This window comes from Cryptomeria japonica, chromosome 10 (assembly GCF_030272615.1).
Source record: "Cryptomeria japonica chromosome 10, Sugi_1.0, whole genome shotgun sequence".
Taxonomy (NCBI): Eukaryota; Viridiplantae; Streptophyta; class Pinopsida; order Cupressales; family Cupressaceae; genus Cryptomeria; species Cryptomeria japonica.
Genome location: NC_081414.1, coordinates 280271274 through 280294080, shown reverse-complemented (window position 1 = coordinate 280294080; position 22807 = coordinate 280271274). Strand labels below are relative to the sequence as shown.

General features: G+C 35.3%; 1 protein-coding gene and 1 long non-coding RNA gene across 2 annotated transcripts in view; one reads left to right on the top strand and one right to left on the bottom strand.

Moving 5' to 3' along the window:
* Positions 1-22807, top strand: part of LOC131075935 (MADS-box transcription factor 23) — a 98111-nt gene that overhangs the window by 64679 nt on the left and 10625 nt on the right. The window contains exons 4-5 of the mRNA XM_058012900.2: positions 7106-7167; positions 7266-7365. Of these exons, the coding sequence (XP_057868883.2) occupies positions 7106-7167; positions 7266-7365 (162 nt within the window). The remainder of the gene's footprint in view (positions 1-7105; positions 7168-7265; positions 7366-22807) is intronic.
* LOC131041979 (uncharacterized) lies at positions 12467-15511 on the bottom strand. Its single transcript, XR_009105099.2, has 2 exons — positions 14792-15511; positions 12467-12811 (listed from the first exon to the last, which is right to left on the bottom strand). It is a non-coding gene; the product is annotated as an uncharacterized LOC131041979 (long non-coding RNA).

Sequence of the window (22807 nt, the reverse complement as noted above, 5' to 3'; positions counted from 1 at the left end):
CTTGTGTTATGTGGATTTTTTTTTATTGGGCATTAGCTTATGTGGTGATATTCCTCTTATGCTTGATGAGTTTTAAAGTGTTTAAGTTGGCGATCAAACTCAAATAGTTTTTTCTTGCACTGATTCATCCCCCCTCTTAGTGTCTTATAAGTTCATCAAAAACCACCAACGAGGGTGTAGCAAACCAAGGAGTAGAGGTCAAAGAAACCCTCTATAGAACCAAATCAACATATTCTAGAATGCAACCACTGTTTAACATTCTCAAACCCCATCAAGGGAAAGAAAGATTAAAGGAACGTTGAACAAGACAAGTAGGAGGGGGCCAAAACTGGAAGCCCAAAAACTGCCAACAGTCACCAGGGGTCCTCTTGCAAGCGACATATCGAAGAGAATAGACATGCCAAAAACCCATTTGCAACCATCTCCTCACATAGAGGCCATGAGCAATCTTTCTTTCATCTCTTATATTATCCACCCGATGGAAGACAACACCATCAACAACTTATTCTTCAGTGATACTCACATCATAGGAGCCCCAAACCGCATAAAACAACCTGCAGGCACCCAATACGATAGGGAAAGGAAACCCCAACACAAAAAAAGGTACACAAAATGCCCGCATTCATCATGGGGGATGCAAGAAGGACACAAAGGCTTACCCATGCCATCCCCATTGTCTCTGTCCTCTCCTCCAACCTCGTTGCCTAAAAAAACCCTAGGAGATGCTCTCCCTCTCTTGCTACTCGTGTTACTCTACCTCTTCAACTTTATTCAACACATTGGTAACCTGATTGGAAATTTTTTCATTATATCCATTTATTTTTCTTCCATAGAGAAAGAACGTACAAATTTTTGATCCTTTTTTTGTTTAGATGGTTATTATGAGGAACTTCCCAATCTCTAAAACCTCTTGTTATATAGTCTTGTCTAGATCATATTTTATTTTGATACCAAAGCAGCCTAGGTTCTTGAAAATAGTCTTAAAATTGAGTAGAGTTGAAATTGATTTAGCTCTTTATCTCTAAAAAACCTATTATTCTTTTTCTTCCATAGATGTATCGGGCATAGTAGGATGCCCTAATTCCTTCAAAAAAGTAGTTTTGTACGATAATGTCCAACTTAGAAGTAAAGCTTTGAGATCTTTTGACGGGACCCAAGCATTCTAAATCAGTCCAAGATCCAATCCCAAGCTATAGTAGAAGATGAGTAATGGAGTAGGTGATTAATGTCTTCTTCACTATTTTTTCAAAGAATACATTTGTTCGGGATATGGAATTATACATGCCTCAAATTGTCTAGGGTGATAATTCTTCCATGTAGAAAAGCCCACTAGAAGAAGTTTATTTTGGGAACCAAATAAGGATTCAAAGCTTGATGTGAATTGAAATCTGAAATAAATCTCTTTGAATAAGGAATAACCTAAAGAAACAAAGTAATTCCCTTAAGGATGGAGCTTCCAAATTCTCCTATCCATTATTTTCATTCAGGTGAGGATTGAATTGAAGTTCCTTTTGTAAGACATCAATAGAATATCATATTCCATGTCATTATAGGTCAGGTATTTAGATCTCTCTAAATCTTGGTATTTCTGGTATGGGGTGAATAATATCTATTATATATCCAAAATTGTTGGGTAAATAGACCTAAAGATTAAAATAGAAGTTAACCAAAGAGAGAGTCAAATCCCCCAACCATTCATCCTTCTAAAAACTTTGAGTGTCATCACTCCCAAGTTTCCAATGGATACCCTGGATAAGAAGCCCTCTAGATTTAAGAACTAAATTTTAAAAGGTTGAGCCCTTGGGAGAGGAGTTACCAAATAAGAAGTCTCTATTGTGAAGGTATTTGGCATCTAGAGTTATACACTAGTATTTCTTCTAATTAATCACCTTCTAGCATATTTAGCAAACTAAGCTTTGCTAAAATATCTAATATTTTTAGTCCAAGCCCTCCATTTATTTTAGTTTGGCATACTTGGTCCTAGCTAACTAGTACTAACCTTTGTTAAAGTTGTAAAATACAACCTCGCAGAACCCAATGAACACCTATATACAAATAACTTGTCACAACAATAGAAGATTCACACAAAACACAAAAGTTGCTTTGAAACCCTAGAGAAAAATAATGCAATAATGATAATCAGTGTAAAGGATTACAAAGGGATCAATCCTTATAAAATGAGATCAAAACCTAAAAACATAAACCCTAAAAAAAATTAATAATAAATAATGAATTAATTATTAATGGGCCTAAGTTTAGCTTCCTAAATTTAGCTTAAGTGAAGGATAAAGTAAAAGGTGACTTAAATAATAAATCAATATGATTTAATTAATTAAGTAAAGAACCTTATTACTACAACACCCCCCTTAAGATTAAATTAGGGAGAAGCTAAAAAAAGAAAAAAATGGGTCCCGACAACAAGGCTTGATGAGGTACCCAAGTACAATGAAATCTTGTAAAGTGGAGAAAAGGAGAAAACCCTGTGGAAACAAAACTCCTCTCCAAGAAGAGAAACACAAGTGAAGGACTAAGAAGCCTCCAAACAAGAATGTTCCAAAAGATAGAAACAAAAGAAGGGCATGAAGAATCACTGAAGCATGAACAAGCTGCAAACACTATCGTAGAATGACTGGTATGATGCTGAAATAAGAACCTCCTCTGAAACAAAATATGATCAAGATCAAGAAAATATGGATCTGCATGAGTCCCCTCAATGACACTACTCAAATCCAAATCAGATGACAAACACAGGCAAAACATTTGGAACTCGAAGATACAAATGGCACAAGTACCAATAGTCTAAATAATTGATCAAGTAAAAAATAGAAGGTTGCCTCCAGAAATAGGAATGCAAGAGTGTCCATATGGTAAGTGTTCCATCTCACCGAAATACATGGGTACCTAGCTGTTGCATCCGCCTAGTACATAGAAACAAATATTAAATACATAACCCACTCCAACATGAAACCAAGGAAACATTAGCACCAATAGTAGAAACCCCTTCATAATGCTGACAAGGGAGAGGTATGATAGGTACACTGAATCTAAAAGCCATAATGTAGTGCATGAAGAAGAACCAAGAACATCTGACCATACAAACATGAAAGTACAAGCAAATACAAAGGGTGTGCAAACCAAAGAACACACACATGAGAAAGGTATAAAGGAAAAAGAACGGGAAACATGAAAGCCCCATGACACTTTATATCATAGTGCGAGTACAATAAGGTACAAAAATGATGTGCAAGATCCCATAATACATGTGCAACACAAAGGCACTTTATCTCAGTGCATTTTCAAAATAATAAATGCTTACAATGAAAGCTCATAATGTCAAAAAAAGATACAAGACTGGAAATACATGAAGAACAACAAAAAATGAGTCATCCCATGCAAATGAGAAGTTTCCACGAGCTCATATGTCCAAGTAATTTACCAAAGTGTGAAAACACAAAAAACTAAATCAAATGTACCTAGAGAAAATCTAGAAAAAGTACATGGATGGTTGTGAAGAGCCCCGAAACACTATCCCAATGCCACTAGAATCGTGAAAAAATGGAGAAACTGGTGAAGAAAAGTTATGACCTGAAGATTGAAAACAACACCTTTGACTTCAAATGGTTGTATAATGTAAAGAGGGGAAAACATATTTGAAGGTCAAATGATCAAAACATAATGAAATAAACATGCAAAATGCTAAAATATCATTAAAAGACCATTTCACCTTGCTATTTTACCTTCTCCTTCGGATTGAGCTTGATGAAGTGAAGGCGCCCCTTGATAATGTTCCACTTGATGTGCTCCTTTGATTGCTGGATGTGGATGACTCTCCAATGTTGTGCACAAATGGAATGGATTTGAAAAATTGCAAGGATGAGATGATCAAGTTGCGAAGATGATTTCCTGGGCTCAAAAGGGCAGCATAAGCTTACTGGATTTCAAGATGTTTTGAATGAAGGGATGGAGCCCTATTTTATAGGAAGAGGAGAGGAAAACGAATGGCTAGGATGAATTCGAGATGAAGGGCTAAGATTTACTTGTGAGCTCACACAAGCTCCAAGAGAGGGTGTGGAGACCAAGAAATATGCCCTAAAGGCATTTCGTATCTCCACACACCACAAGGTGCATTGGAGGAATTAAAAATTCTCCAAAAAAGGATATTATGGGGATTGGAGGAATAAAAAAGAATTAAAAATTCCTTGGGAGAGGGAATGCCTAGAGGAATGTGTGATTTCGAAAATCTTACATTCACCTAGGAAAAGAGCATTTAAAGCTAGTGGCTGGATGAAAAGGACAAAGAGTTGACTTTGTGGCTAATCATGATGATTAACCATTAACGACTCATTAGGAGGAGGATTAGAGGAAATGTTAGGTGGGATTAATATTTGTAGGAGGAATTTGACTAGGAGAGAGAATGAGTGGAGGGAATAAAAAATTAGAAGAATAATGTTAAGTGAGTTTAGGGAGTTTCTAGAAGAATTTATTAGGTTAATGATGAATTAAGAAGATGATTTGTAAGAATCATGTAGGTTAACTAATTAATTGAAATTAATTAGCTAAGAGGAAGATTTGTGAGGATTTGATTTTTTAGAAGAATAAAGAAAGGGATTGATTTATTAAATAAATCAATCACATGCTATAGTGACAATATTAATTATATTTAATTAATATTGAGAGGAATTTGAATTAACATAATTAATTAATTAATTATGCAAGGAATTAAAAATAATTAAAATAATTATTTTTAAGTGTCTACATATTGCACCAATAAAAAGAATATGTTATAAGACCCACATATTTGGAAAGTAGATGAAACCAACTTTCCGACGATATCTCGTTTGCCAAAAAACGTTATCGTATGCCCAAGTTATGGCCAAAAGAAATTAAAAACCTCTCTTTTAGGGCACAAAGAGGGCCACATGAGCCATACTCAACAGTCCATACTAATGATGTCAACAAAATATGTTGAATAAATTCCCCTTCCTACCAGAAAAAAATCACGTTGCCGTGAAAGTCATTGGAAAAAAAATATGATCGGTAGTGACAAAAAATAATTCAGTTGGCAAGCAGCAACAACGATCTTTGGTGGTTGTGTAGTGGTTGCACGAGGGCCAGAATCAGGAGGCACCAAAAAAATAGGGTCGAAAAAGGTGGCGAGGGCCTAAAAAGAGCCACTAGCTTATTGCAGTCCATATGGATTGCAGGAAGTGTACAAACCAAGGCACAAACACATGAGAAAGATATGAAGGCAAAACAAAGGCAAACATGAAAGATCCATGACACTTTATATCATAGTGTGAGTACAATGAGGTACAAAAATGATGTGCAAGATCCCATAATACATGTGCAATACAGAGGCACTTTATCTCAGTGTGTTTACAAAGTAATAAATGCTTACAGTGAAAGCTCAGAATGTCAAAAAAAGACACAAGACGAGAAATACATGAAGAACAACCAAAAATGAGTCATCCCATGCAAATGAAACGTTTCCACAAGCTCATATGTCAAAGTAATTCACCAGAGTGTGAAAACACAAAAAATTGAATAAAATATACTTAGAGAAAAATCTAGAAAAAGTGCATGGATGGTTGTGAAGAGCTCTGAAACACTATCCCAACACCACTAGAATCACGAAAAGCGGAGAAACTGGGGAATCAAAGTTATGACCTCGAGACAAAAAATAGCACCTCTGACTTCAAATGCTTGTATAATGCACCAATAATAAGAATAGGTGATAAGATCCACATATTTGGAAAGTAGATGTAACCAACTTTTCGACAATATCTTGTTTGCCAAAAAACGATATTGTATGCCCAAGTTATGGCCAAAAGAAGAAAAAAAGACCTCTTTTAGGGAAAAAAGAGGGTCACAGGGGCCATACAAAGTAGTCCATACTGATGATGTCAACAAAATATGCTGAATAAATTCCCCTTCCTACCGGAAAAAAATCACCTTGCCGGGAAAGTCGTTGGAAAAAAAACATTACCGACAACAAAAAAATATTCGGTCAGCAATCGGCGACATTGATCTCAGGTGGGTGTGCGGTGGTTGCATGGGGGCTTGAAAAGTGGACGGCACCAGAAAATAGAGCCGAAAAAGGTGGCGAGGGGCCTAAAAAGGGTCATTGGCCTACTGCAGTCCACACGGACTACAACAAGTGTACACCCCCCTGTCCCCCACCTCCTGCCTTTTTAAAAAAACTTTTTTGTGTAAAAGTTTTCATGTAAATTTTATTTTGCTCTGAAAAATCAAGTGCCCCATGGATCAGAAAAAAAAACACCGGATCTTCAAACCCTCACAAATGTGGCCCTATGAATAAAAAATTGACAAACAAGAGGTCAATCTTGACTATTTTGCACGTGGATTCAATGGTGAGGTCCAAATCAACACAAATTGTATAGAAAACCAGCTATAGGTAGAATCTTCCAATCAAACAAACAAGAAATCCTTAGGTCTGAAGCTCTGATACCATGTTAAAGTTGTGAAATACAACCTCACAGAATCCAGTGAACACTTGTATGCAAATAACTTGTCACAAAAATGGAAGATTCACACATAACACAAAACTTGTTTTGAAACCCTAGAGCAAAATAATGCAATAATGATAATCATTGTTAAGGATTACAAAGGGGTCAATCCTTATAAAAGGAGATCAAAACCTAAAAACATAAACCCTAAAAGGAATTAATAATTATTAATGAATTAATTATTAATGGGCCTAAGTTTATCTTCCAAAATTTAGCTTAAGTGAAAAATAAAATAAAAGGTGACTTAATTAATAAATCAATATGATTTAATTAATTAAGTAAAGAACCTTATACTCTAAACTCATTATAATAATTTATAATAAAAACAATATTTTATTATCATTATTAAATTAAATTTTTATTCTTAAAGTTTTGTAATAACTTAAAATTTAATAATCATATTCTATGAAAATTTAAATTTATCTTATTATATTTTTATTATCAATTTAATATTAATTCATTTAATTTAAATTAAATATTTTTATATTGATATATAATAAAAATTATACTGTGACATTTTGTTTAAAGTTTACAGGTACACTAGAATAATTTACTAATTTTTTTCAAGGTATTTGCAGCCTGATATTGAAGATTTAGGAAGGATAAAACAAGAAATGGAAAACAACAACCGTACTTTGAGGTAAAACATAAATAAATGTTATTTGAAATCATGAAGCAAGTATTTATTATGAGTAAATAGTTTTTTTAAACCAAAGATTTGTTGTTGGTTTTTCATAGGCATATGGATGGAGAGGACCTTCAAGAGCTGACCAAACAAGAGTTACAAGAGTTGGAACACAAGTTGGAAGTGGGGCTACATAAAATTCGATCAACAAAGGTATATTATTATTTTATTATAAGGGGAAATAACATGTTTCACATAAATAATCAATTAATTTCTAATGAATAAATAATTCAATTTAAGATAAAAAGTTGAGACAAATTATGTTATCTATGTAATATTTATAATTTAAATAAATATAGTTCTATGATATTTAGTTTTTAGTCTAATGTGTGTTCAACTGAAATATTTATGTTATCAACTATTTTGTTAACATGCTAGAAAATTAGAACTTTAAAATACTTTTTTTAAATTAAAATAATTATGTTTGTTGTTATGGTTCGCTTTTATTATTATGAAATCGACCTCCTCCCATAGTATTTGAAACTCTATAAGAGGATCTAAAATTTTCTGTTTTTTATTTAAAAATTATTTACTTTGATGTCAATAAATTGTGTTTAAAAAGGGTGGTGTTGATAGACATTGTTTAGGAGTTCCTTAGTCTAGGTTCATTCTCCTCTAGTTGAAATTTAGTTACTATGTCAACAATATAATATAACAATCAAAGATAACTAGTGACTATGGAAAATGTGTATTGTTCTAATGTAATGTTGATGGCACATGATAATGGTTTGTTGTCCATAGATTCTTTGTTCTAAATTTGTTCAATGATTCCTCTTTATCTATAAATCCTAATAATGAATTAGGGTTGACCATTTTATAAAAATCCTAACATTTAAATTTAAATATTTGCACTTTAGTTGGATCATAATGATTAGTCACAAAGGGTAGGCATGGGTCATATTTAAAGGTTTAAATTTATACTTGTTTAGATGTCAAATTAGCACTCACATATCTAAATAAGGTTCTTTTACTTATTATTATAATTGATTGAGTGTGATGGAAAAATGAGAATGAAAGTTGAATCTAGAGTCTTTGGATGCACAATGAGGGAATTGGGTTAGAAATAGATTATTTCCTAACTAGAATATTCATCATTTTTTATGTTATTCATTGCACTATGAACAAATTTGGTTAGGAAAAGTTAAAAAAAAATGGGAAGTATATAATTTATATATTTTTTACTATTACATTTATCCCACACTTAGAATTGGTTATGAGCTGCTATGAGGATATTGCTAGAGAAAATGAGTAATCAACGAGAAAGTGAATATTTGGACACTCATAAAGAGTACAAATAAGTTGGGTAACATTTTGTTATTACCAGTGGGAAATATGTGACTATCACTTTAAAAATTAATACTTGTGATGGCTCTCCCTGTTAACAGCTCTCCCACCCAAGTGCATTTGAACTTCCAGACTGCCCCTACTATGACCTCCCCCCCTTGGATGCTACTATGGGGGTTGTTGCTTTTGGAGCTATCATTTCGGATGAGTTGGAATCCCCTGCATTGATCGTTGATGTCCCCACCTCTGCAGATGTTTCTCATGATCTTGTTGTGCATGCTCCCTAAACTTTTTCCACTGGTCATCACAACTTTCTCGTTTGGCTCACTCTATGGTGCATCCCTCTAGGGGGATCCAACCTTTGCATTGTGCCAAATCCTCCTTGGTGGTGGTTTGTAGACATGACATTGTAGATAACATTGGCTTCTATAAACGTTGCACCTTGGTGTGCAGATTTGTTGGTTTTTGGCCTTCTCTTCTAGACTTTAATCGTTGGGTAAGTGACTCTTGGAAGCCTTTGGTTGTGCATATATTTTAGCTTTTTCCTTGTGCCAAGGGGTTTTTTATTGCTTCCTTTACCTCTTGTCATGACAGGGACTTGATTTTGGGCATCCTGTTGACCTGGGGAGACCAATCTATCTCCATTAAATCGTGGATGACTTCATTTTATCCTTTTATTGAACTTCTTAATGCATGTGTCCAGTTTGGGTCTGCCTTCCTAATCTCCCCCTTCATTTCTGGGAGAATTCTTCCTATGAGGCCATTGGCAGCTCTATTGGCATTTCTTGAAGGTTGACGATGCTACCTCTTCTATGGGCCACTCCACTCTTTCTCACATCTTAGTGGATATTGTCATTTTTGTGCCTCTCCCTGGGGATGTGGTTTTAATGCTTGGGAATAGGCCCTGGACCCAACCAAGACTTTGAGGGCCTCCCCTTTCGTTGTTGAAGATTCTTTGCTATGGGTCATCTTGCTTCAGATTGTCTGTTGCCTTGTCACAAAGGTACTACTACCTGGTGGAAAGATGTTGCTGCTGAACACCTGATGATAAATGCTTTGGAATCTAACTCTATGGGCTCCTCTCAAGAGGATGATGCCCCCTCCTGGGATGATTTTTCTTCTCATGTTTTAGACCCTCTGGCATCTTTGATCGTTGCATCCTTTTTCCTTGTGACTCCTTGTCCGAATATGTAGCGTTCTTCTCCTCCCTGTTTCTACTCACGATGTTCTATAATGCCTTGTTGTTGTTGATCATCCTTTTGTGGGTCCCTCCCTACCTAACTCTCCTTTTCTTGAGCCTAATGGTACAAATGTGTAGACTGTTGTTTGTCGCCGATGAAAAGGGATATTTTCTCCCACCCCCAAAATCATCTTGGGCATGGCTCAGGTGTTTCCCCCCATTCTTGAGTTGGGTTTTGGCATGTTTTTGGTTTGACATGGTCTTGTTTTCCTCTGTGGACTTGTCTTTTAGGGGTTTCAACCCTTGTAAGTTGCCTTTACTTCCTATGGGTTGCTATATTAAGGGCCAACACCCTTGTTTTTCCTGCTTCTTTAAACAAAAATGTTTTGTTATATTATCCTCATAGTAAGTGTTTCATCTTGAAACTTATCATAATAAAAGAAAAAAAAATCAATGTTTAATTTATTAAGAATGAAAAAAAGCTAGGATAAAGGTGCAACTTATCTTGTAATCCTTTGTATATTTTATATAAATTGAGAAATTAAGTGGTACTAAATCCTATACAAGATGTAGAAGTTGAAGGCAAAAGATCTACTTGAAGAAAGATATCACTAATTTCTTGTTTCACAAGAAAAGAAGCAATATCATGTATGTCTAATGAATATTGGTTGAAATTAGATAAGAAGGCATACATAACTATTCAAATGTGTTAGATTCTTTCATCTTGAATATTTTTTAGAAGACTACTACTTACAGGCTAGATGGTCGAGGATAGATGATATCTTTAAAAATGGTTGTATTCACTAAAAAATAAAATATGGTGATTCTATTATGGACCATTCAAATATGTCTAATTGATTTATGTTCTGTGTGGTTTTCTAATTATTAAGTTTTAGGAAGAATACAAATGTATCTTAGTACTTCACTCTTTACTTAATGCCTGATAAAAAATGATTATTATCATTAGTAGTAGTGGGGTAGAGCCAAAAATGGATAATATTATTGCTACTCTACTTTTAGAGGAGATGAGAAACAAAACGATGAATGAAGGTTCAAAAAAGGCTTTGTATAGACAAGGAATACACAATAAAGGGGTCTAGTCATTGAATAATTATAGAGCCTTCCCTTAAGCGATGCATGCTATGATAGTAAGATACCTTATTATAAGAAAATTGCTTAAATAAAACTCAAGGAACCAAGTAAATTTACAATTCTCGTGGATAATTTAACAAGTCAAAGATGTATATAAATTATAGGCACAAAGGTGGATATAACATTCCAATAAATTATTTAGATGACTTACTTTCATAATTTTTAATATAAATAAATCAAAGTAGTATATATATAAAAATTTAAGCTATAAAATTATAGTCCCTTAGACTAAACCATTGAGTCTTTCAATCTACACAATATGTGTGAAACATACTCGAGTATTGAAGATGATAAGATGTCACGAGTGAAAGGGTTGTTATGATAGGAATAGGAGAAAGGAGAATCATATGAATGATGTAAACAGACGTTTGTATAGATATTCATATTCATAGCATGTAAGATGTGAGAGGGGTAGAGGAACATGGGAAGAAAAGAGGAATAAGAGAATAAGGCCTCCAAGGGAAGATTATAAAGAACTTGTCATGAAACATACATATAAAGGGAAGAACGGATAAAGTAACATGGACCATGAGATGTAAAGAAATAATTATTCTCTAAGAAAGGGATAGCATATGGAATAAATAAATATCATTTGATTCTTCTAATAAAAGAGTCACCTATGAGATGAAAGAACATAGGATAATAAGAAAAGGAGGATGAGTTTACGAATACTTATCCAAGACCAATTTCGTAAAGTTATTATTTATAGTAGACTACATTCAATGAGATTGTCTTCATGAGGGCCAAGAATCCAAATTACATCCTAGTAAAACATTGGAAAATGATGGACTAGGAAACATAAAGAGAGTACAGATATTTGAAGTTGAATTTATATTTTATCTAGGGATTTACAGAGGAATGGGATGTACAATATTAAGCTTGGTGTAGACCCTTAGCATAATATTTATTATTAAAAGTGTTATCTTGTTGGTTAATAGGAGGGAAAGTTGTAGAAAATGAGATACAGGGGTGAGTAGCACATGTGATTATGTGGTTTAGAAATATTCATTGGGGCTCTGATTTGTAGGATTACGTGTGATTTAACCTTGCACATGTATAATTTTTAATGACTAAACATTCTATAGGCGCTTACTATTTAATAGCAGTCACTAAAACTATGACTTTCTGCATCTTTGCCTTTCTTTGCCTCTATAAATGGTTGTCCTCGTCGTTAAATAAACAAGGGCTGCAAGGGCTGCAAGGCAACGACGTTCCTGCCAAAATTGGAAGAACAGTTTTGCTTTTGTCTGATCTGTTTCTGGAAACATATAAAAAGTAAAAAGACCCACAATCTAAAGTGTTGACTGAAGGCTAAAGGCTAAAAGAGGCTGCTTAGACTAGAAGCTGTGATAACAGTACCCAAAAAAATGGTACATGGACCTTTAGCTTTTTAGCATCATATGAGCTACAAATGTAGAGATTCACATGATTTCTATAGAATTGGGTATCATTAAGGTCCTAAAAGCTAGAGTGTGTGCTCCCAAGAAGAATTATTCAAGACTACCAATCCTAAAAGATAGAGTGAGTGCTCCCAAGAAGAATTAATCAAGACTACCAATCTATACATAAACAAAACATGCATCAAACATATAAATTAAACAATTGCATGGCTTCCAAGATGGCATAATGTTGTTCATGTTAGTCTAAAGAATTGAATTTTTTTATTGATTAGTCTATAATCTGTTCATGGCTTTACAATACAACCCCCCATTACAAAGGATCTACAATACAATGCCATTAAAAATGATCATAGACACCAACATTATAGAAGACATAAACTCCATAGGAAAAACAACTATCTTCATAAACGATAAAATATGATTAATTCACAAGCATCATCAAAACCACACAATGATCAAGATTGTTGTGTCTTGATTCAGGTTGCTTTCAACAAAGGTTTTTCTCTTCTTTCTGCTATTGTTGCTTCTACAGTTCAGTCAGAAAAAAATTGGAATGGACCATATCCCCAACCTCGCTGATCACCTGAAATCAAAATTTAACACCAGAAATTGAACTGATTTGAAAAGAAGTTACACAAAAACAAGCTTAGCATCAGTAGGAAATAGATATGCTTTAGAAGATCGGGCAAGTATATCCACAAATAGATATGCTTTAGAAGATTGCAGGGGAACAACAAAAAGATTCACACAACTTTATCATAATTACCTTGTTGTAACTGGGTGACAAATTCCTTGTCTGTTGGAAACCACGCAACTTACAACACTCACAACAAGAGGCAGAGCATAAACTTGTTTATGTTTTCTTTAGTTGAGGGATACAAACAGGTGATGACAATTTTGTCTGTAAGAGACAACACAAAACAAAAACAAAAAAACACAACTGTCAGAGCATTGAGAGGTTCTTGTAAATGGCATAAATAATAAAATTGCATATTTCAAAAATTTATATATTCTTTGTTTGTGAAGATAATTATAAGATGCCATCATCAATTTTGAGAACAAATGTCATAAATAGTATGGAATGATAAATCTAATAAACTATACTTTAAGTCGTAGCTGACAAAAATGTTTATATTGAGGACACATTTAAAAAATATCTTACTTCATTCCTTCAAGGAAGCACTAGGCAAAATGGTAGCGGTGTCCAGTTGTACTATGCAATAATGGTTACTCATGAAGTTGAAGTATTTGCAACCCTCATCCACTAAACCTATATGGCTATGCGGTTGTGTGCACGGGAGAGGCTCTTCTTACAATGTCAGGGTATGTTCTAGAGTGCTTCAAATTCAAAGATTTTGAGAGCGTCCTAGCAAAATCCATTTTGTGCATATCTTGCAAGCCTAGCATTCCATAGGATGGCATCTCTTTAAAGAATTATGTCAAAGAGTTCATGTGCCTTGTCTATGCTTCTACATTCTGCATGCATGCCTACCAGGGCAGTTGGAACTGCATCCGAGTAATGCTTTGAGTTGGGAAGAAAACGGTTACTAGAGCCAAAATGACTAAAATGACTATCCAAGATCTTTCTTCAGAATGACTTCAAAGAGGATTTTAGCACAATGATTACAAAACTGAAACAACTGCCCAAGATCTTCCTTCAGAATGACTACAAAGAGGAGGTTAGCATACTAATGTTGTTATAATCCCATCTTAGAACTCCACACCATAACCAAGTTGAGTATAACATTTGTCGAACAAATCATTATATCTCCATGACAAAATGGCTCTAGGAATTATTAGATTGCATATACAAATAATGACTAAGGAAGTAGTTTATTTTTTATTTTTGGCCTTTTTTTCCGATTGAAAAGGACTATAGAGTTGTAAGCAAATAGAGGCAAAAATGGTAGGAAATTATATGCAAAGAGAATAAAAAAGAAGGTGATTCGAATGGGCTTTGTGCATTCCACTTGCATTTGTTAAAAAAGAATTTACTTGCCATAAACACACCTAGTATCGTAGCATTGCTGAAACTAAATCTTTTCTTTGGCAAGCACGCAACCTTGTTCCATCCACAAATGACATACTTCGTAACATAGCATTCTTGATACGACCATATGACATAAAATCAGAAAAGAAATTGCACACAGTACATAGACCAAGTCGCATTCATTTGGTTTCATGTCCTCTTGTTCCATGTCCATAAACAAGAGAAACCATCTTGCATCTTCGTATTATTGAATTCTCTTTGCTAATATTTTAGAATTTGTTAAAAATGTTGGTTCCATAAACTTTTCCCTAATCTATGTTTATTCACACGTTCCTAGAGCTTCTTAAGAAATGAAAAACTTTAGCTAAGACAAAATGAGAATGTTATTCTATTCGAAAAACGAATAAATAAATCTAAGAAAACCCTGCAACAAAATCTTCAGTTACTCTTAAAAGTTTTGAATGTGAAATATAAAAGCGAAGAGCCTGCTAAAAAACCAATGCCACAAAACAACACATACCGCTTTTCTTTAAAACATATTTTTCAGAAATGGCTGAGACAGAGCATTCTTACCCAGTGTTTTGCAATTATTTATGATGTCGAGGACGAGTTAGTAAGGATTGACATAGATTTTTGTTGAAATGGCGAATGAGCTTTTGTAACCCTAAATTAAATTGCTGAAACATTTCTTCGACGGTTTCATGGCATCCGCCTTTCCATTTGGTAAGGCAGACATCTCTCATTCCTGGACTGCATCCCAGCAGTCTCAGCGGTCCAATTCCATACACAATAAATCTGATATTTTATGTCAGTCTAGACAAGCCAAGGACGTCATTCAAAACCCTGGTTCTGAGGAGAAGATACGAAATTACCTGTAAGTATCTCAAACGCTTGTGGGATTTGTGTAGACCGTAGTGGATTTGTGTCATACTAAAAAGGGCATCTGTATACAGTATTTACTTCCACATAACATTTGCATGCACGATGTTACGTGCAATTTCCTGACAATCTGTTGCGGATCGATTCCACCGGCCAAAATAAAATTTATAGCCCCTGCGATGTACTGACAGACATCGTATGCTGTGCGTTCTCTAGTCTTGATTTTTGGAATGCAGCCTCTTGTAAACCCAATCATAGGCGGACACAATATCTGGGATCAAAATATGGAGTAAAAAATGTTCAAGTTGTTTATAGCACATAGTCAAATATAAAACTATGTAATAAATACCTACAGTTTGATTGGTTGAAAACAGAGAGATTAATTACTGTTTAAGATTATGCCTCCACAATAGTTCCATGCGGGGCAGGAACTAATAATGAAGCATTCCGCTCCTTCATATGGTATCAGAGCAAATCATGTTCTTGTACCTGTGCGTTGGAAGTTGATGGTTTTGGCGGTTTGTAGATCAAGATTTAGATCCTGCACTAATTGTCATTAGGAAGAGACGATTTGTATGATTTAATCCCATTTACACGTGGAATGGAGATTAGGAAGCGTAGGCAAGTGAGAGAAAAGCTGTCTTTGCTGAGGGATGCGTGATGTGATAATGTTGTGCTGCAATGGAAGGGACTTGAGAGAAGCATCTAATCTCTAGGAGTCGTGTAAGGATTGAAATAGTTGAGATCTATTTATTAGGCCGTTTAGAATTGTTGTGCAATTCGATTTGTGTGGAGAAGATTGTTAGACGTCAACATAGAGCGTTCTACTGAGGATGATGTTGCGGCACTGAAATAAGAGAAACACGAAATCTGCAGATCAGAGTGAGTGAGAAATATGTGTAAGTTCTGCAAGCCATAATGATTTGTCTTTTGGTGTTACACATTACTGCGATCCCCTCAGTGGTTCTGTTGACGATGAAATTCAACGCTGAAGGAGAAATCAGATTATAAAGATGAGACATTTGTCCTCCACTTTACAAATTTTGTTGCCCGTTTCTATTACCTACAAGGTAACTTAATGATTATTTTATCTCCTTTCTTCATTCTAATTGTGATTGCAAGAAGAAGAATGAAAAAGATTTATGCAATTATTTTCAAGTGAACATATATTGTGAGGAATTGATGACATTAAGCGAAAGAGCAAACAAAAGAAAAGACAGACCACAAAACACACAATAGAAAGTTATGAGCGGCTATCTTTGCTTATGAGCGGATACCTCATAATTACTGCCACCAGTCCTTGTGGGGATTCATGTTTCTCAGTTACAGCATTAAAGGAATCAGATTATATGCTTAATGATCATAAGTTTAGTAGTGATTTGAATATAGATTCTTCAGAAGTATGAAGGATTGGAGTTCGCAAGCTATTTGAAAAATCTACTTCTTCTTGTTGTTGAAACCTTAACCTATGTGTCGGTAACACCACTCACAAAGGAAGAATTTAGGAAGATGGGCATAGTTTTATTGTGTGGTAATTTTGGTTCAAATAGTACGTAATTGGTAGAAGCTTTTTCTGTAGCAACATTAGTCATGAGTGTGCTCTTGGGCTTATATCTATTAGTTTTGGGCTTACTATTGAAGAATAGAAGAGTTGTCGGGCAAAAAAACATGGATGATCTTGTTACAGATATGAAGGGAAATGGGCCTTTCAGATCAACATGCATCTATAGTATCATGTGTTTCTACAAAATAGATTACAACATGCCAATACAAGCACATACTGCTATGTCATAAAAGTAGAAACATGTATAATTGTTTTCATTAAACCTTAAAAAAAAATGATTCAATTTATAGATCTAAGAAAATTTCAGCAGCATTATGGCATACAAATTCAACACTAAAGAATCATGAAATAAGAAGAATGAGACAAAAGAGAGGACGTGGATATATGTGGGGAAAAGTCTTTTAGATAAAAAACCCCACACTCAGAAACATCGAGCCAATATATTATTCAGCAACAAGTTACAATACATTTGTAGGTTCTAAGCCTTTACTTGGAGATTTACATCTTGTTCCATCTTGGAGAAAATCCAATAGCATAACCCTTATGAAATGAACTCCTCTCCTCTCGTAAAATTAGTTAAGATATTAACATATATATAGAGATCAACACAAAGAGGTAGGTGCAAGTGGTTTTCAAAACCATCTTCAATGCCTAAGAAGTAAGTTGTGTCATAAACATCTTGCTAATCCCATGACATGTTGCTCATAGAAACTTCTCAGGTAACAACACCTATCTCATCCATAATGGTCATCTTGCCAAATACAATGTAAGTACAACTTATAAATTACTATGACTAGGAATAGGCACCTTTCTTACCTTACACCACATGTCAAAAATGAACTTCACTATAAATGTCATTTGATAAAAATACAACTTCAATACATAATAGAAGTTGAAAACCTAGACTCTTTGGTTAACATACGAATTTGCAAAATCAATTTCCACTACTTTCTAGAGTTCTTGGGATAATAGTAGGGTCTATACATACGTGAAGGTCTCAAGCATATGACCAAATGCACAAAATACAAAGAGAGGCACCTAGACCAATGTCAAAGCTCCAATCATGAAACATGAACTCATCATGACATTGTGATCTAACCATCCCCTCCTAGGATGTCACATGCTCTTTGGAACACACCACAGCGTCAAGAGCAATGCATGATGCCAAAATTCTAATGCACAATCAAGAGTATACCATGACATAACACCAAACATACTCTAAACCAACATCACCCATCAAGCACCACCAACACCTTAACCAAAAAATTAAAGCATCCTTCATCACATTGAACTATTACCCATCCTCAAATAGTGTACATGCAAAGGTGAAATAACCCTCTGCAACAACAAGATATAAGAATCTTTCCAAACCATCTGCATCACTAAAAAGGAACAGTCACTTACAATGCTCCCACTGAACCATGGTATAGAGCTCTGTAAGAATCATGACATAGCATCTCCCAAATCTGAAAATCTTCTAGGTCTACACACATACAAGTGTACTTATCACACCAAATGAAAACAAGATATCCAAACCAAGAAAATACAGCATGCTACGACACCCCACAATCGACTATCTAGGTACTCACTCATCATCCATCCTCTTATCTCAAAAGAAACCACTCTAATGCAACCAATTAGGTTGTACACACCTACAAATTTCATTACTCATAGATCCAATGATTGAAGCATGCAAACCCATTATTGTATCAACAAATTGCAAAATTGAGATCTCAAAGAGAACAATCTTGTAGACAACATGACTCAAGCATTGAATCAAGCATATATCTAATTTTCCAATCATGTCCACATTGAGCACCATAGTGTAGGAATGAATCAAGCATCTCCACAAAAATATTGAGTGATTAATGAGTCTGCCTCCTCAAAAGCCCCCATGTTTAATGGATCCAACTATGCCTTTTGAAGTAGAAGAATGGAGACCTATATTTCCTCCCTTGGTTTTGATGTGTGGATGTTTGTAAAGAAGGGGTATGTTGTCCCTAGTCTTCCTCCCACTAATTTGGATGCCAAGAAGGAGTATGAGAACAATGCAAAGGCTAAAGAAGCTACCTTGAGTGGGTTGTCTGATAATGAGTTTGTCAAGGTCATGCACTGGGTTGCTTATAAAGGATCCAGTGAAGACTTTGATGCAGAGGTAGAAAAATTTGTCAGAAATCTAAAAAGAGGATCCGACAAGTATAAAGGAAAGCTACCACTCAAATGTTTCAACTATGGTAAAGTTGGACACTTTGCTGCAAAATGTCCTTATAATGACACCAATGGAGATGAGTCGAGAGGCTTTAGCAGATCTGCTGGTAAAGATAAAGAAAGAAATGTCTACTGGCAAGGGAGAAGAGGCTACTAGAAGAAGAACAACCTATATACTATTGAGGATGATACCACAGATGAAGAAAGTGGATCAAAAGATGACTACCAAGAGAATGAAAGAGAAGTTCATCTGTTTATGGCACTCGATGAACCGATTGGTGAAGATGAGGAAGAAGAAGACATTGAGGCTGAAGTGGATCTAGAAGGTGAGCTTATAAGTGCTCTTGAGGAGCTGAGTAAAACAAGAAGAGAACTCAAGAAGTTCAAGCTTGTTGTAGTAGATGAACAAGGTCTCTTGGAGCGATCCCTGGATGAAACCAATCAAGTTATATGTGACTTGAAACTTCAGTTGGAAGAAGCCAAGAGGATATGTGAAGTCACATCCTCTGATCTAATGAAGAAGGAAAATGAGCATCAAGATCTGGAAGAAGAGATAGTGAAGCTTAGAAAGGAACTTGAAGAAAGCAAGGAAGAAATAAAAGTAAGAAGCAAATATGAAGGCAAAATTGAAGCCTTAGACAAGATGTTGAGCAAACAAAAGCAATCAAAAGATACCGATGGCCTAGGATTTGAAGAAGGTCAAAGGTCAAATAGTAAAGACACATTTGGTAAGGAGATACATTTCACTTCTTCAAATGAAGGTGAAGAAAAGAAGATATTCATAGTAAGAAAAGATACCAATAAGAAGACATATGCAGATGTTGTTAGAGATCGCCACACAAACTGTTATACACAATCAATGAACCAAAGGCCACACTCAATGTACCGACATGCGGATCTAAGGAGAAATGCAAGAGTTGACCATGGAGGATTCACCAAAGTCAGCAGCATAAAGGGAAGACCCCTGATGAGGCGGTTGTTTGCAGGACCAAGGCAACCTAACCGATATGTTTCAAACTTCCATGGTTATTGTTACCAATGTAACAAATTTGGGCATAGAATAGCTGACTATAGATTAACCTATAAGTTCACTATGAGTTATGAAAGTAGAAATGCTTTTAATGCACTTTAGGATATGAATGTTGTCTATTATCAATGCAACAGATTTGGTCATAGGAGTTTTGAATGTAGGAAGAATAAATCAGTGTCCTACAATAATTTCAAAGATTCATCTTTAAATGAAAATATGAAATGCTATAGCTGTCAAGAGTTTGGACATAGAAAAGTTCTGTAAAAATAGGAAGATCAAGCAAAAGACGACAGATCCTGATCAATAACCGGTAGTTGAACCAGAGCACAGAATAGCAGCTAACAAGAAGAAGGAAACCGAACCTCTATGGGTTGAGAAAGAAAAGGACAAGGTAGAATCAAGTCTGATGGTGCAGACTGCCTTACATGTTGAAAGGAAAAATCTATGGGTTGTAGATAGTGCTTGTTCGAACCACATGACTGGTGATAAAAATAAATTAATCAAGCTTGAAGACTGGAATGGTGGTTTAGTAAGATTCAGAGACAACTCATCCATCAAAATAAAGGGAAAAGCTACTCTAAATATTGATGAAAAATTGAAGGTACATGATGTATATTATGTGGAAGGCCTAAAGAATAATCTGCTGAGTGTGAGTTAGATGTGTGACAAAGGTTTCAAATTCACCTTTGACTCAACTAACTGTCAGATAAAGAAAGAGAATACCGGTTAGGTTGTGGCAGAAGGAAAGAGGACATATGGTAATGTTTACAATCTGAAGGAATGCTATGACTCCCAATGCATGATGGGACAATTGATGAAATCTATCTGTGGCACTGAAGATTAGGCCACATAAACTTTGATAACTTAGTTGCAGTAAGCAAAAAAGGGTGTGTAAGAAATATTCCACCCATCATCAAACCGATAAGCACATTTTGTGATGAATGTGTGAAAGGGAAGCAGACTAAGGTGAGCTTTAGGACAAAAGAGCACAACACCTCAAGACCACTTGAAATTGTACATACAGATTTGTGTGGTCCAACTAGGACAAGATCTCTTGCCGATGAAAGATATTTTATGCTCTTGATAAGTCACAAGCATTTGATAGATTCAAGATCTTTAGGAAGATGGTGGAGAAGGAAAGTGGGTGCAAGATAAAATGTCTAAGATCAGACCAGGGTGGAGAGTTCACATCAAATGAGTTTGAAGATTATTGTGAAAAACATGGAATTAGAAGGCAATACTCAGCCCCTAGGACACCACAACAAAATGGTGTGGTAGAAAGGAAGAACAAGACAGTCAAGGAGATGGCCAGAACCATGTTAAATGAGGCCAGTTTGCTAGACACATATTGGAAGGAATTTGTTCATACTACTGCATATACTTTGAATTGGGTTCAATTAAGAACAAATAGAAGAATGATAGCTTATGAGTTGTGGTATGATCGAAAACCTTCAGTTAAATACTTCAAGGTATTTGGAAGTAAGTGTTTTATCAAGAGAGATATGGATGGTCTAGATAGTTTTGACTCTAGGAGTGATGAAGGAATATTCCTTGGTTACTCATCTAACAACAAGGCCTACAAATGCTACAACAAAAGACTAAGAAGAGTCATTGAGAGTGTGCATGTAAGAGTTGATGAGGAAATGCACAAAGGAAGTCAATCATAGGTGAACCGGTATGATAATTTATTTGATGACAGTGAGGAAGCTCAGTCAAACAATGAACCGGAAGAAGCATCCAGAAAGGCTCCTAATCAGTATGTGTAGTTGAATCATTTGGAAGAGAAAATCTAGGAAATAAGAGTGACGGTGTGCAGACTAGAAGAAGACTTGCCTCGAATGATGAACAAGTCAGGTTCTTCCTCATGACTGAAGTAGAACCTAAAACATTCAATGAGGCCAACAAAAGACAGGAATGGATGTATGCCATGGAAGAAGAACTACAACAGATTGAGAAGAACAAGACTTGGGAATTAGTCCCTAGACTGGAAGACAAGAACATCATTGGCACTAAATGGGTCTATTGGAATAAGATTAATGAAGAAGGTAAAATTGTTAGGCATAAAGCTAGACTTGTGTGCAAAAGATACTCTCAAGTAGAGAGCATTGACTTTGAAGAAACATTTGCATCAGTAGCTAGATTAGAAGCAATTATAAAGTATATCAGATGGATGTAAAATCCACCTTCCTAAATAGAAATTCGGAAGAAGTGTATATGGAACAACCGGAAGGGTTTCTGCTACATGATGATGAAACCTTTGTGTGCTGGTTGAAGAAGGTTATATATGGTTTAAATCAATCTCCTAGAGCATGGTATTCAAGATTAGATCAGTACCTGAAGGAGCAAGGATTCAAAAAGGGGAGTGTTGACAACAATTTATACATAAATAAAGATGGAAACCACATGATCATTGTGGTTGTATATGTAGATGACATTATCTTTGGAGGCAATAAGGACACCCTTTGCAAAGAATTTTCCAATCAGATGCAGTCAGAATTTGATATGTCAATGCTTTGGTGAATTGAAATACTTTCTTGGTTTGCAGATATTACAACAAGATAAGGGAATCTTTATCTCACAGAAAAAGTATGCAAAGGATATGTTAAAGAAATTTTAAATGGAGGATTGCAAATCGGTAAGTACCCCCATGGTGACCGGAAGCAAATTAAGCAAGAATGATGAATCAGCGGTGGTGGATCAGACATTGTATAGATCCATGATAGGAAGCCTATTGTATCTAACAACTTCTAGACCGGATACAGTACAGGCAATGTGCATGGTGGCCAGATTTCAAGCTGCACCAAACTAGTCACATATGAATGTCGTAAGCAGAATTTTTAGGTACCTAAAAGGAACACCCAGTTATGGATTTTGGTATCCTAAACAAAGGTAATTCATCTTGGAAGCA